The sequence below is a fragment of the Podarcis vaucheri genome (genome assembly GCF_965113315.1).
Source record: "Podarcis vaucheri genome assembly, chromosome: 12".
Taxonomy (NCBI): domain Eukaryota; kingdom Metazoa; phylum Chordata; class Lepidosauria; order Squamata; family Lacertidae; genus Podarcis; species Podarcis vaucheri.
In genome coordinates, this window is record NC_138750.1 from 18,057,954 (window position 1) to 18,073,711 (window position 15,758).

The window sequence follows — 15,758 nt, forward strand, 5'->3', positions numbered from 1 at the left end:
CCAAACGTCCGACGCGGCTTCTGATTGAGTGCAGGAGGCTCCTACAGCCAATTAGAAGTTGCGCCTTAGTTTTCGAATGGACTCCCAGAACGGATTAAGGAATTAGGAGCGTCAGAAATAAATGGCATGAGCATGCACAGAGTGCACTTGCCTGACCAAATATGTTTGACGATTCCAGAACATCCATTGCTGGCCAAAAAGAAATGTGTGTCCCACGATGCCTTTGAGGAAGCGGCTGGGAATCGTGAGTGGGCTACTGCTATTGTACTCATGCCTTGCTTGTGGACTTCCTCATAGGCTCCTGGTTCTCCACTGTGAGACGAGACATAGACACAGTCTGATCCAACAGGGCAATTCTTATGTTTCTGTGTTCAGAAACATAATGAGGGTTTCCAGAGCGAGACTCCAAGCAGGCTTCAACTGCCGCACTTTGAGAAATGCAGCAGCGGTGTGTACCTATCACACCTGGCAACGGTTTGTCACATGCTCAGCCCACCCTTCACCCAACAGCTCAAACCTGTTCAGTGGTTTTGGCGAAGATACAGCAAACCAGCCCAAGGTCACCCTGCGGGCCAAGCCAAGCTCTGCAATGTAACCACAACCCCTCCCCTCCCTCATACCAGTAAATACTTAATTACCACTATGTAAACCTGCTGTTTAAGAGTTGTCGCCTTCTCCCCCACCCCACCCCACTTTCTCTACCTTTAACAGTTGCCTGAAAGACAGATACTTTGGCTGAGAGCCCTGGAAGATCTGCTCCCTGCCTTAAGGGCTTTTTTCCCACCTGGCTTGGGAGGGCAGGGCCCTGACTGACTCCAGCCACAAAAAGGAAGGCTGCTGAACAGACTCTTGGCCTGTTGTTATGGCTCCTATTGATATTGATCTTTTGTAACTTTATTTCAGCACTTCTTATAAATTATGTGGAAATTGTTCAGTTCGGCTGAACAATTTGATGTATGTTTCAATTTGGTTGTGTGCATTTTGATGTTTCTTTTATTGCTGTGAGATGAGCATAGCTGTCAACCTTCCCCTTGTTTGCGGGAAATTCCCATATTCCAGCACCATTTCCCGCTACTATCCCGGATTGTTAGATATCCCGTAGATTGTCCCCGGGACTGGTGAGGCTGCTGATCCCTTATTTTCGAGGCTGCTGATCCCTTATTTTCAAATCTGAAAGTTGACAGCTATGGAGATGAGCGCCACAACCCCAGAGTTGTCCGTGACTGGACCTAATGGCCAGGGGTCCCTTTACCTTTACTTTACCTTTGGTTATGTTTGTATTTATGTGATTCCCACCCCCCGCTGCAAGTCTTCTTGAGCATGGGTTGAATACAAATAAAATGATGCATACAAATAAAATGTATGTATGTATGCCAGGGGTGCCAACTCTAATCAAATATTGGGGGGGGGGGGGAGACAAATAAGCCCTGCCCGTGCTGCATAATTGATCACATGACAGGGAACACACCCACAACTTGAACGACAATGTCCATCAACCTGGAGGAGGGCCCTCACATATTTTATTGGGAGGGGAGCAAAGGGACCTCAGCCCCCTAGGAGCTGGCTTTTATGTATACAGTGGTACCTCAGGTTAAGTACTTAATTCGTTCCGGAGGTCCGTACTTAACCTGAAACTGTTCTTAACCTGAAGCACCACTTTAGCTAATGGGGCCTCCTGCTGCTGCCGTGCCGCCGGAGCCCGATTTCTGTTCTCATCCTGAAGCAAAGTACTTAACCTGAAGCACTCTTTCTGGGTTAGCGGAGTCTGTAACCTGAAGCGTATGTAACCTGAGGTACCACTGTATATTCCAGGGGTGCCAACTTGAACCAAATATTGGGGGGTGGGCAGGTAAGCCCCGCCCTGCATAATTGATCACATGACAGGGAACACACCCACAATTTGAATGACAATGTCCATCAACTTGGTGGGGCAGCCCCCTCAAATTGGGAGCGGGGAGCAAAGGATCCCCTAGGAATTGGCTCCTAGGTAGCTATGCTAAGCATCTCCCCTCCCCCCATTTTATTGGGAGTTACTGAGTGGTTTTTGTTTTTATTTCGATTGTGTGTTTTGTGTGTTTGTGTCCAGATTTTATCCTGTGAATCAGCGGGTGTAGGGCAGTATAATAATAATAATAATAATAATAATAATAATAATAATAATAATAATAATAATAATAATAATGAATTCGAGCACGCGTCTGTGGCGGGAAAACCCACGTCGGGAAGAGGACGTCCTCCTCAGCTCCGGCAGGCCAACCAGCGGGCCCGGCCGCCCTGGCGGCCCCCCAGAAGCGGGCGGCGCCTGTCACCTCCCGGAGGCAGGAGGCGGAGCGGGAGGCGGCGGCCCTCGAGCCTCCCTCCCGCCCCCTTCCCATGATGGCGGCGCGGCGGCGGCCGGGCCAGCGCGCGAGGGAGGGAGGCGCGGCTGCGCAGAGGTGCCGCCCCCCTCGCCTCACACTTGAGCGAGCGCGCGAGCGGCCTCTGAGGGGAGCGACGGGCCGCCGCTGCCGCCTCTTTCCTCACACGACGACCACCGCGGCAGCGACGATGGCGGGAGCGGTGGGGCCGAGGGCTTGGGCAGCGGCTGCGTTCCCTGGCAGAGCGGTACCGGCTTCCCCGTCGTCCTCTCCCTCGCCCGTCGTTCTTCTGAGGGACTCGCCGCGGCGGAGGCAGCGCCGCCTCAGCGCCGGGCCCGCCCGCTGAAAGCCGCGGCGGCTCTTCTCCCCTCAGCTGCCGGGTCCGGGGAAAGGAGCGAGGGCGGCGCGCTTTCGCCTACCCCGCCCGCCCTGCGCAGGGGAGCAGCCGAGCCTGAGAGGAACCCCAGCCAGACGGCGACGGCGAGGAAAGGCGGGCCATGGGCGCCAAGCAGAGCGGCCCGGCCGCCGCCAATGGCCGGACCCGGGCTTACTCCGGGGGGGACTTGCCTTCCAGTAGCGGCGGCGGCGCGAACGGGCGGCCGGCAGGCGGCGCGGCGAGGTACACGCACCTGGCCCCGGGAGGGCAGCACCACGCGGGGCCCGGCGGCTCGGCCAGCGGAGCGGCGGCGGCGGCGCCCCGGAGCAGGTCTCTCGGCGGGCCGGGCGCGTCCGGGGCTCGCGCGGCTCATTCTGCCTTCAACATCCCCAACAGCAGCGGCCTCTACGGCTCGCAGGACTCGGTCAGCAGCACCCCCGAGGAAGGGGGCAGGGAACGGGCCGCGGCCGGAGGAGGTGGAGGCGGCGGTGCTGGAGGAGGACACGGCAGCGGCGGGCCCCGGCTCGTCATCGGCTCGCTTCCCGCCCACCTCTCGCCTCACCTGTTCGGAGGTAAAGAGAACGCGGAGGAACGGCACACGTGTGGATGGGTGGATGCGTGAAAGAGAGGAGCGAAAAGGGGAGCCGCGGCGGCCGGGGGTCGGTAGAGCGCGAGGCTCTGAAGGAGATCGGGGTCGTGGGTTCGAGCCCCACGCCGGGCACATAGATGTTTGCATTGCAAAGGGGGTTGGGCTGGATGACCCCCGAGGTCCCTTCCGACTCCTACGATTCTTACAAAATGAGAGTTCACAGGATCGTAGAGTTGGACTGGACCCTGAGGATCAACTAGTCCAGTGCAGGAATAAGCAGCTGCCCCTTACCAGATCGAACCTGCAACCATGGATGTAGCCAGGATTTTTGTTGGGGAGGGCAGACCTTTGTTAGGAGTGCCAGAACCTCAGTTAGTTAAGGATTTTTTTCTTGATTTGGGGGAGTAGCTGCAACCTTGGCTTCTCAGCACCATGCTCTAACCAACTGAGCTAGCGCTTAGTCTAGACCAGTGGTTCCCAACCTTTTTTTTGGCCATGCCCCACCTAAGCATCTCTAAAATCCTGATGCCCCCATATAATTCTTATTATTCAAAAAGTGAACTCCTATTCACGTGGAGGAAGCCTAAAAGGCCATTCACTATTAATAACTCATTCTCAAATTGCCCCCCTTAAAAATCAAATTGCCACCCTGTGGGACGTGTGCCCCATGTTGGGAATCAAGATTCTAGAGCTACATTTCTCACCCACCCATGCCGAAATGTGCTTGATTTTTGAGAGTGGGGGACTGCTAGTTTGGTGACTATTAGTTAGGGCTTCCTGTGACTTTGTGCTTGCTGTTTTGACTGTACATCTTCTCTTGAAACGCCACTGGTGGTAGAGCCACGCTACCCACATGTGTGTTGTAGGGGATAGAGTGCTGACACCCAGGTTGAAATCTTTGCCCAGCCATGAGGCTCGCTGGGTGACCTTGGGCTAGCCACTGACTCACCACCTGACTTGCCACACAGGGTTGTTGTGAGGAGGAAATGGAGAGGGGGGGAGAACCACCTTGAGCTCTTGGGAGGAAAGGTGGGATATAAATGTAACTGTCATAGGATTGTAGAGTTGGAAGGGTCGTTTAGTCCAACCACCTGCAATGCCGGAATCTCAACCGAAGCATCCATCACCTCTGCTTAGAAACTTCCAAGGAAGGAGAGTTCCCCACCTCCTGAGTGAGTCTGTCCCACTGTTGAACAGCTCTTGCTGTCAGAAAGATCTTCCTTTCTTCTAAAGTGAATCCGTTGGTTGGAGTTCCCAGCCTCCTTGCAGAATAAAACAAGCTAACTCCCATCTTCCATGTGACAGCCCTTTAGATACTGGAAGGTGGTCACCTCTGTCTCCTCTTTATCATGTAAATGTATACAGAGGAGTTGTAAGTCCACTTGACAAGCAGTAGCAAGGTTTCTATTGTGGGGGATAAGGCTGCTGCTGGTTCCATATATGGTTTGGAATAAAACCCACAGAAGTCAGTAGTGCTTGCTTCCTGTTAAGTTTGGCCAGGTTTGCAGACTTAACAGCAGCACAGCTCTATGCATGTCTGCTTTGAAGTTTCACTGAGTTGAGAGAGACTCGCCCCCCCCCCCAAGTAGGTGTGCCTAGGATTGCAGTTTAAGACAGTAATCCTACGCATACCTAGGAGGGAGCAAGGTCCATGGAATTTACTTCTCAGCAGATGTGTGGAGGGTTGTTTGTGTTCTCACCTAATGGCAAGGTGCTTTGCATGGATTTTGCTTGCTAACTTCATCTGAAGAATGCTGCAAAGTTTCACTGTTTCATAGACTGATGTTCTCCTTTTTGTGCTTCACATATAACACAACGTTACAAGGTGGGCAGGGGTGTATCTCACAGATTTTTGCTGCTTCCCGCTTCTTTGAAGTAACTACTGAGAAGTTTTCTCTTAAATTCAGCAGATTAGGAAAATTCTTTTGCTCTCTGATCAGTGTGTTCTTCTGCTTTGTTGGTTTGGATTTTAAAATGCCCTTGAAACAGGAACTGGAAAAACTAACTTTCAGCACTATACAATACCGCAAGTATTTATTTGGCCCACAACTCCAATAGCTGTTAGTAGTTCTATAAATTTTCCTGCCAACCATTTATATAATTAGGACTTAATTGGATAATGCATTTGCACATCCATGCAGTGTATTTAAATCTGACCAAAGTCTCTATTTAGATGCTGATGCAAGAATAGAAGCAGTTTGTTTCTAATTTTATGTTAATGAATTCGGAGGGTGTTTACAATTTTTTATTTTAAAAGGTTTTATTGGAGTTGCAGAAGATTTGAAACAAAGTTTCTGTTCATAGGCAAAAACATTCAGATGGGGTAAGAGCAGTTCTAGTAACAAAAGTTGTACACGGATCTAATTCTGTAGTGTAATTATATGGAAGTGTAAACTATTGAAAAGAGGGTAAAATTGAAGATAGTGAAAGATAAAAACTAATTGTGCCATTTTACAACAAAATCTTATGTGCATATATACTTGGAATGAAATCCAATTGAGTTCAATAGGAATTCAGCTTAAAAAGAATATTGCTTTTTAAAATCTACAAGGTAGCTTGTTATAATTAATATAACATTAATAAGAATAGGGCAAATTTTGGTTCCGAATTCATGCAGAAATACTACATTTTCTTGCAGCCCTGTCTTGCAGCCCTAGCCTGGGGATGGGTAACATGGTGAACCAGTGAATCTCTATTTGGTTGTGTCTCTCGCTTTTAATGGTGCTGACCTGTGCGAGGTCTCTAAAACCATAATTGTGTGTTGAGGAGTCTGTGAGAAGCCTGTATGATAGCAGCCAGTTGCATAGGAGAAGCAGCAAGGTGCTTGTTTCATCTTGTGAGCAAATAGGATGATGTAAAATTCATGAGACATCATTTTCAAAACTGTGGGGTTCCTAGGATAAATGATGGTAGGTGCAACTGGCTGGGTCAGTGTTGCAGCTATGTTTTAGGAAATACCCCTGATCAACATCCTAATGTCCAGAATGCTTTCTCTTTTTTTAGAAAGAGAAAATATATAACCAGAAAATTAATAATATAATATAATACTTAACCCACCAAAATTGGGCAATCGGTATAGGTAGGCAGTCTTGCTCTGTGCAGTGAGCTGCTTCGTATTGTAATGCTTTGAGTTTCAAGGTTTCCCTTCTAATAAAACTTTGGAATGTAATTTTGTACATATATATGCAGAAGTACCATTTAATTCAGTAGGACTTACTCTCAGGTAAGAGGTATAGGACTGCAGACCAAGGGTTGCTTATTTTAATGTAGTATATATATCCTGTGCTTTCCCTGTATGCATAAAATAAACGATCAAAATGTAAGAGTTTCAGTCAGCAGCTTTTATGCTTCTTAGCTATAATATAACTGTTTTCTTGTAGTTTTCTGGTGAATTGAACTGCTTTAATGATGTGTAAATAACTGCTTCTTAGGATATCTTGTTACTGGAGATATCCTTATTTTAAAGCTTTTGGTAAGTGGAATAGGATTGTTCAAAAGTAGATTGGATGAAAAGCCTTTTCAACATCTGCTGACCACATACATGTGACATAGTTATTCAATAGATAGATTCTAACGTTGGCTGCCTTGCTGTATGAAGACAAGCAATTTAGAATTCCACTTGCGACTGTGGTGGTACATGAAGGCTCCAGTCTGATACTTAGGAATAGAATTCAAAGTAGAAGTCTCATTGAACTCAATGGGGCTTCTGAAACAATGTGTTTAGGATCTTACTGTAAGCCTATGTTCAAAGGAGCAGTTTTATACAAACCCTTCTATAATAAATTGATAAGTGTGTAACTCGTATTATAGTGTTTCTGTCAGATGATTATTTTCTGCATTGAGTAAAAGTTCTATAATTTTCCTCAATGTGTGTGGAGCAGCTTTGACATGGAGGATTCCCCATTTCAAGGGATGAGTGTATGGATGTTTGTTTTTAAATTTGAGCTGGGAATGGAAGGGGCAGGGGGCACTACTTCCAGCTACTTAGAATCAGCAGTATCTTGTATCAAGGGAAGTTGTAGTGCTTTCCTACATATTCACAGGTATTGTGATTATGAGTATAATTGTGCAAGTACCACAAGCATATGCTCATGCGTTTTATGGAACTTCACATCTTGCAATTTAGATGTTACTGCACCCATGTGAGCAGTCTGAAAAGCACTTCCTTTTTGTGGAAACAGTAGCATTTTAATGAAACTGGTGCCCTAGTACTGTACTAACATTTGTACAATAGCCTAGCAGTGCCTATTCCCTGCAAGGGGGTAAGAATGAAATAGGCCTTTAAGCCTTCCTTAAAGAGAGCAAATACTTGAAGTTATGCAGGGCTTTTGGAAGCAATAGAATTGGAAAATTTTCTAACGCCCCCAAAAATGATCTAATTTAGCGTGCTTTTTTTACTTGTATTTTATCAACAAAAGCTACAATGTTTGAAACTGCTAAGCTTTCCTAAAATTTATTTGCAGTTGGCATCTATTCATTGTTGCTATTGAATATAAGAATCAAAAAAATTTCCACAGAAAAGTAAAGGACTGGAAAAAGTTTTCACTCCACCCCACTCCCCGTCACAGAAAAAATGTATTCAAGATAGGATAAAACTGCAAGTTTCCCCAAAAAGTTTTAATTGAGTTCTTCTCATTCTAAAAAATAGTAGGATTTTAACTTTTTATTCTAAATAAACAGTACCTTTATTAAACTTTTGTACCCTTGTGTAAAGGAGATGTGAAAGAATCCTAATGGGAATAATGCATTTAACACTTCTTCTGAATGGGAGTATTAACCTATGGAATAATTTTCATCAGTTTGTAAAATAAATCAGCACCTTATATCTCTAATTCTTTAGGACCAATATGAAAAAAAAACAGTTTGTACTTTCAGTAAGTCAGAGGGCACAAGAGTGCTCTTTTAGTTAAGGTTCTGTCATCATAAGCCTCAAAATTCTATTGCTCATAAAAATGACATCTTGATGTAATAACTTGAAACTTGACATATAGGGAATACCTGGTGAAGTGTACAAATGTGTCAAGGTTAAAACAGATCCAATAAAAATTTCCAGAGGTACAGCAAGTTTAAAGGTGCTGCAAACTGACAACTTACTGTTTGCTCCAATTTTCAAACAGGCATATCATTACTTTCCAATTTTGGTGAAAACTGCTGACATTCAGAGCACTGAGGGAAGCACACTACAGTATTTCATTGGTTTGGTCAGGTTATTAAGCTTTTCCTGCTCCATTAAACCTATGGCAGCAACTGCTGGCAAAGTTACAGTGCATGCTGAGATTAATTCTGAAGTGATTCCCCCCACCAGACTTCAGTGTTTGCAAACGGAGTCGTCTAGTGGATGCTATGTGCAATGCCTATTCTTTTATTTGTGGAGTGTGGCGATGTGGTGCAGTGGTTAGACTGTAGTACACAAGGGAGAGACTTGCTGGAGCTGCTGGACATGTTCATGATTCTTTCCTGATTTTTAGCTTATACAGTGGTACCTCGGGTTAAGTACTTAATTCGTTCCAGAAGTCCGTTCTTAACTTGAAACTGTTCTTAACCTGAAGCACCACTTTAGCGAATGGGGCCTCCTGCTGCTACCGCGCCGCCAGAGCACGATTTCTGTTCTCATCCTGAAGCAAATTTCTTAACCCGAGGTACTATTTCTGGGTTAGCGGAGTCTGTAACCTGAAGCGTCTGTAACCTGAAGCGTATGTAACCTGAAGCGTATGTAACCTGAGGTACCATTGTAACTGCAGGGATGGTGACTATGGCACTGTATCTCTCTGAGATGCATGCCATGCCATTCATTGTGGGTTAAACCACAGAGCCTAGGGCTTGCCGATCGGAAGGTGGGCGGTTCAAATCCCCATGACGGGGTGAGCTCCTGTTGCTCGGTCCCTGCTCCTGCCCACCTAGCAGTTCGAAAGCATATCAAAGCGCAAGTAGATAAATAGGTAAGGTAAATGGCGGGAAGGTAAATGGTGTTTCTGTGCGCTGCTCTGGTTTGCCAGAAGCGGCTTAGTCATGCTGGCCACATGACCTGGAAGCTGTACGCCAGCTCCCTCGGCCAGTAAAGCGAGATGAGCGCCACAACCCTAGAGGCGTCCGCGACTGGACCTAATGGTCAGGGGTCTCTTTACCTTTAGAGCAGAATGAAGGCAGAAAGGGCAGCACAAAGTTTCAGGTCTCCAGGTTTGCTTTCCAGGTGGTGGGAGAAGGAAGTGGAGGGATTGTTGCCTCACGCTGCCTTTCTGCAATGTAAGGGCTCTCATTCCCACTCTATGTTTATGTTGGGGTAGGACAAGAAAGTATGGATTGGGGGCCTCATGCTGCCTTTCTGAAGGCATAAATGCAGTAAGTGGGCCCTGTTCACTGTTTCCTTCCACTGTGGTGGGGAAAACATGTGAAGGTCTTACACTTGGGCCTTACCCTGTCAAGCTCTGATGCTCCATAAGGTGATATAGGACGAGGACAATGTGGAGCATCTTTGCTGGTCTCAGGCACTTGTACCTTCCCCCTTTGGATTTCGGCCAAAAAGACCAAGAAGTGGTTTGTGCATGGAGACTAAATTGTAAGCAAGCAAGCACAGTTCTTGACATTGCCCATCATCATTGATGATGATTAGCTTCTGATTTACCAGCTTTTTGGTGCTTGGCCAGTGTCACATACACTTAACTCTGGGTTTAATCTGACATATTTTTGAACGACATTAGGGCCTGTATATCCTATGCTGTTCAGAAGAGCTTCACCTTTCTCTCGACTTGTCTATACCCCTCTGTGACCCCCCCAGATTTTTGTGAGGGAGAAGTCTTGCTGAGCAAGCAAATGCCACAACATTGTACGTTGGATTCTACCCTGCATCTTTTGCTTTAATAATTGCTTTGGGTTTGTGCTACAGGGTACCGAACAGTAATGTGCTATTCAGCAGAGGACTGCAGCTTTAGAAATTTCATTTCCTTTAAAATGGAAATGGCACTTGACAATTCAGACTTGAGTTTTTCTTATTTTTGTGTCATTCCCTACATTACCTTTGCACTACAATGTAAATAAGCAGTGTTGTAATTTTAATCACAGGATTTTATTGTTCTGCTTGTTTTTTACACATGAGCTTGCAGTAATTCACATGGTAATAAAATTTGTCTTGGTGGTGAGTGAGTTGGAGGGCTGCTTTTAACTCTCCCAAGCTTGACTTGGTGGGGCTCCCAGCATTTGCCTTGCGTACTGTGAACATACTTCTGGTACAGACTGTTTTTGCAAGCTGGAGTCTTAAATTAAGTGTTCTTCTTATTTTTTAAAAAGGCGTTATGCGACTTGGACTTTGATTTGCATTGCAGCATTAAGTAAAAGGTTTGCTAATTAGACAGTTAACTTAAGTTGCTTATAGGGGTTGGTGCTGAATTAATTGTTCCTGCAGTTAATGTTGAGTTTGACTGCAGTTAATTTGTGGTTTACTTTCTGTAATTACTGTATAAGAAAAAGATTTAAAAAACAATATTTAAGCCTATATGTAATTGAAACTATGATATGAGTAGCTACTTCTGTCATGAGAGTTAATCTACAATTATTTTCATAATATATAGGTTTTTAAAAAAATATAAACTGTACAATTATTCTTGTAACTTTATTTTATTTCTGCCTTGTCATGTTCTAAGACTTTAGGAGGATAACTACAGCACTATTTTAAAATGTGACTATTTCAAGTCTCCAGATGATTTGAGTTTTAAGTTTATGAGAGGATGGAAGACCTGGAGGAATCAAGCAAGATAGTATTCAAATTATAGCAGTGATCTAAAGCATTGTGGGAAGTGTGGTGCGCCCCCCCCCCTTTTTAAATGAATTTTAAAAGGCAAAATAGACATGCTTGCACTAAGGGAGGAATTATTCTTGTTGACTTGGGGGAGAGTGATGTCTTCTTCACCTCCTCCTTGTTCATATAAAGGGCAGCATGGCAACAGTGGCTAGATTTCCACTCAGTCCTAAAACTTGCTGAATTCCCCTGGGATAATGCTGAACTAGTCCACTATCTTTCAGCTTAATACAGTGTTTTTCAACCACTGTTCCGCGGCACACTAGTGTGCCGCGAGATGTTGCCTGGTGTGCCGTGAGAAAAATTGAAAAATTCGAAAGATTTTTTTAAAAAATATATATCAAATTTTCACCCACTAGGCGGGCGCCGGACTGTGTCCTGGGTATGGGGTGGGGTTTTTGACCCCACCCTCGACCAGCAGGGGCACCAATTGGCGCTCCTCAGGGGGACACCCTCCACTTTTCTGATGTCCGGGCTGTGATTGGTCCAGACTCCAGCCTGGACCTATCACAGTAGGACATCATCTTCCGACTTCCTTCCCGCCCGAGCACAGTGTGCGCAGCAGCGGAGAGAAGAAGACGTCACGACTCGAGTCACCAGGAGGACCGGAGAAGTTGTCATTTTATTTCTCTTCAGTCTCCACTGAATGCCTTGACTGGGTTAGGGACCCTTATAGCTTAGCATCAGTTGGTGGAAAGGACATGACTTTACAGGAGCAGGAGGAACTAACTGAACTGAGACAAAATCGTGGTTTCAAGCTAAGATTTGCTGATCTACCTTTGGACAGTTTTTGGTTGGATACTGCCAAGGAGTTCCCCCTTCTGGCAAACAAAGCTATTTTGACATTGCTCCCATTTTCCACTACATATCTGTGTGAGATGAGCTTTTCAAGCATGATTGCTATAAAAACTAAATAGAGAGAGAGAGACTGAGAGCTGTTGACGAAGAGCTACGTGTGTGTCTTTCTTCGATTCCAGCCAGAATTTCAGCTTTGTGTTCAGCCAAACAGGCCCAGGTTGCACACTGAATAAAGTATTTTATAATTTTTCATATTTCTGTTTACTTACTATTTCATAATAAAGTAATTATAAAATACTTTCTTTGTGTTTATTTGATTCCTATTCAAGAGAATTACTTTATATATAGTCAATATAGGCACAGAGTTAATTTTTTTAACATTTTCTAATGGTGGTGTGCCTCGTGATTTTTTTCATGAAACAAGTGTGCCTTTGCCCAAAATAGGTTGAAAAACACTGGCTTAATATACCTTGCAGAGCTGTTGGATAAAATAGGGGGCAATATATATGCTGCCCAGAGCTCCTTGGAGGAAAGGAAGGATATAAATTTAATAAGTTTTTTTTTAAGCAAAATGAGTTAATGTTTTTCTTTTATTAAAATAGAGTCTTGATTTCATACATTGAGAGTGCTACTGTAGAAAGCGCTCCAGATGGATTTTGTCATATTGACTATACCAGCTCTCATTCTAAGTGGCTTTGGCAGACTATTATGTGTTAAAGGATCTGTTAAGGTAACACTTTTATCCTTTCACCAAATTTCCTGTTCTTCTCTTCCCCCTTAAAAAAATATCCATGGATGCTAAAACTGCTTATTTCAAAAACTAAAAATCCTAGGAGGTGGAGACAGAAGCACTCCTAAAATATTTTTAAATTTTATCTAATGGGATTTGAGTTACTTGGCAGTGCAGATATTTCGAGAAGTTAGAAGTGAACTACTTTCATCCCAATCAGAAGAAATACAGGTGCCTATCTATGAGTGTGGAAAAAGTCATGGAGATGTTAGATTATTCCCCAGTGGTTGCTATACAGGTGGTTGGGTTCATGTATGTGTAGGTATTGGCCTAGAGTCTAAATGTGTTGGCCTAGAGTCTAAATTAGAGAAGAGTTCTAATAGTGTGGCAGCTTTGGGGGAATGCAAAAACCTCATAAGCTTGCCCTAGAGCATAAAAAGCACATTTTCAGTTCTGGTGTCCTCTCTGTGGAATCAACCCTGCTCCACCCTTGTATTAAGGCAAGCAATAACACTGAAATCACTTCTGTCCTTGCCAAAAACTCACTTATTTTTTCAAGCCTTTGCTGGCCATTTAATACCAGTTTGTTAATGTCATGTCTGCCCTGGCCAATTGGCTGCTTTTTTGGTACTGTTTTTTTTTAACTGTTCACTGCCTTGTGATTTCAAATGAAAGGTTGTATATAGAATACACGAACACAAACGGATGTTGACACTATGTGTTTGTCTCTATTTCTGCCTAAGTAAAATTCCTGACACCCTATGCTTTATGCTGTGCTGGCAATCCTGAAGACCTCTTAAATGCCAGACGGGCAACCCAGTAATTTTTAGAGGAAAACAAATAGCTTTACATTAAGATTCTTCAGACACATTAACAAAGAAAGCTTGGTTTATTATATGAAATGAAAATAACAGAATACATAAATGCTGTCTCAGACAGTAAAATTACAATTTAAGATGGCAGCAAATGCTATCATACATACCTTGATCTAAAGAATGGAAGAATCCCTACCTACTCTCAAAAGCCTACAGAAGTGAGTGTAACAATTTTGCCAGCAGGACTCACACTAATTTAAGAAATGGAGCTGCAGGGAGGAAGCATATACCTGTCTTTATGTGTGCCTGTTTGTTCCCTGTGAGCGATGAACGAAGGTCCTTGTTGGAGCTAGGAGTGCCACTTCTTTATACTTAAATTTTAGGTTTCCTTTCTACTCATTTGGTCAAGTCATGCCAATGGAGAGGGGAAGTGGAGACCTTGTGATTAGCAGCTAGTTTATCTCAGAATTTTCTGCCTGCTTTTCACCTCACCCATCTTCCAAATTAAGTATTTGAATGAAAGTCATCCTAGTGGGCTGTGGCTGGACTGGCTATCTTGTGTCTTCTCTCTGCCTGACCATTATCTCAGTGGCCCCCATTTGCAAAACAAGAAATATCCTTCAACAAATAAGAACTTTCCATGTGCATACACAGTCTTAAGTTTAGAAATAAGTTGTGTGAGGAAGAGGTTTTGTGCGCCTCCTTGCGAGTTTTCACACCAGTGTACTTGCCTATGTAGGAGACACTAATTCTCACTTAGACGTTCAAGAAAAATCCTGCAATTTTTAAAAGTTGAAATGTTCCAGGATATTGTTCTGAGAACTCAAGACAGACCAATGAAGAAAAGGAGTGGAGCTGAAATTAAATTATTTAAATAGATAAGCAGATGTGTTAGGAATTCAAATAGATAAAACAATGTGTGGTAGGAAGGAAAGAGACAGGACCTTAGTTTTTAACTATGTAAGAATGTTATTTTGGCAATTGAACTGGCTGTTTAAAGGCACAATTACATAAATCCTAATAAGTGAATTTATATTTTGTGAATATTTTATGCTTTAAAAAACATTGTTTATAGGGTGGAGTGGGACTGGAAACATGAAGGCCATGAAACCATTGTTCATTTCTGACATCTGGAATTCTTGATAAATTCTTTAAAAATATTAGGTTTTTCCCCTATTTAATGTTACTCCTTAAGACATAGTTGAAGACCCAAGCTACATTCCTTTCAAATACATTTTTTTAATCTCACTTGACATAAATTAGAATAATTCCCACAAAATTGTAGTTCATGGAAGATCATTTATCCTAATTTATGTCCAAAGAGCTTCATGTTTTGCCTGTCGCTGCTTTCAGCATATGCTCAATATGCTGTGCAGTTCTGAGTCACTATTTTTACAATACTGTATTTAAAGTTATTTTTTTTCCTTCTATGGAAGCTTTTGTTGGAGACAATTAATTGAGTTGCTTTGGGGGACTGTATTCCCAAACCATCAAATAGTAGATTATTGTCTTTGCACAAGAAAATCTGTTTCTAGTAAAAAATGATGTAATGAAAATATTAATATGGGCATGCTTAGGTTTCTATGGGCTCCTAGAACCTGTAAGACCTCACACTGGTTTGTCAGAAGCTTTCCTTAAATTAGTAAACGTTTGTGCCATTTACTTAAGCACATCTTTGTATGTTTGAGAAAAGCTAAAGTAAACCTGGTTTGTAACCTAAATTGAAACACTGTTGCTGAAACCAGTATTTCTGGAAAAGACAGGAAATGTACTGGAAAATACTCTGGGGTGTGGGAGCTTTGATCCTGGGTTCCTCTTGTGTCAGATAGAAACTATTGCACCATATTTGAGTGCTTCAGCTCTCCTGTCATCTTAGAAATGGACTTGCTTGGGAGTGGTTCTCTTCTTTCTTCCATATGCAGCCCAGATACCTATTAAGTCTTGAATAGTTCAGTGTAAATAGGCTTTGGAGGGGTAGGAGCCGAACTTCCTTAAGGCCTTATGCACATGTTGTTTTATAGGGTCCTCAAAACAGTGCTTATTATGGTTATAACTGTCGTTAACATCAGTCTCTCTGAAGTTTCCATCAATTTCTCTAAGCTTTAAGATGCTTTTGCGGGGACCACTTTTATCCTTCACTGAGTTGTTAAACTCTTGTGTTTTAATATTGATCCTTCTGGGCTTTTGTTCTCACACCGGTAAAGAAGTATCAATTAAAAGCACTGTTCTCATGCAACTTTCTGTCCTGGTGTGCACTCTTCTTAGACTAGTAAGAAAGGATAGGTGTAGTTTAGGAGCCAA

The 15,758-nt window shown here is 43.6% G+C and overlaps 1 protein-coding gene across 3 annotated transcripts in view; it reads left to right on the forward strand.

Annotated features, from left to right (window-relative positions):
* The first annotated feature begins 2,413 nt into the window (after positions 1–2,413).
* Positions 2,414–15,758, forward strand: part of ZNRF2 (zinc and ring finger 2) — a 52,695-nt gene continuing 39,350 nt past the window's right edge. Inside the window, exon 1 of one of the 3 annotated variants that reach the window (XM_082193143.1) lies at positions 2,414–3,305. In XM_082193143.1, the coding sequence (XP_082049269.1) occupies positions 2,855–3,305 (451 nt within the window). In that variant the 5' untranslated portion in view covers positions 2,414–2,854. The remainder of the gene's footprint in view (positions 3,306–15,758) is intronic. The other 2 variants (XM_082193142.1, XM_082193141.1) reach the window with 2 other exon arrangements.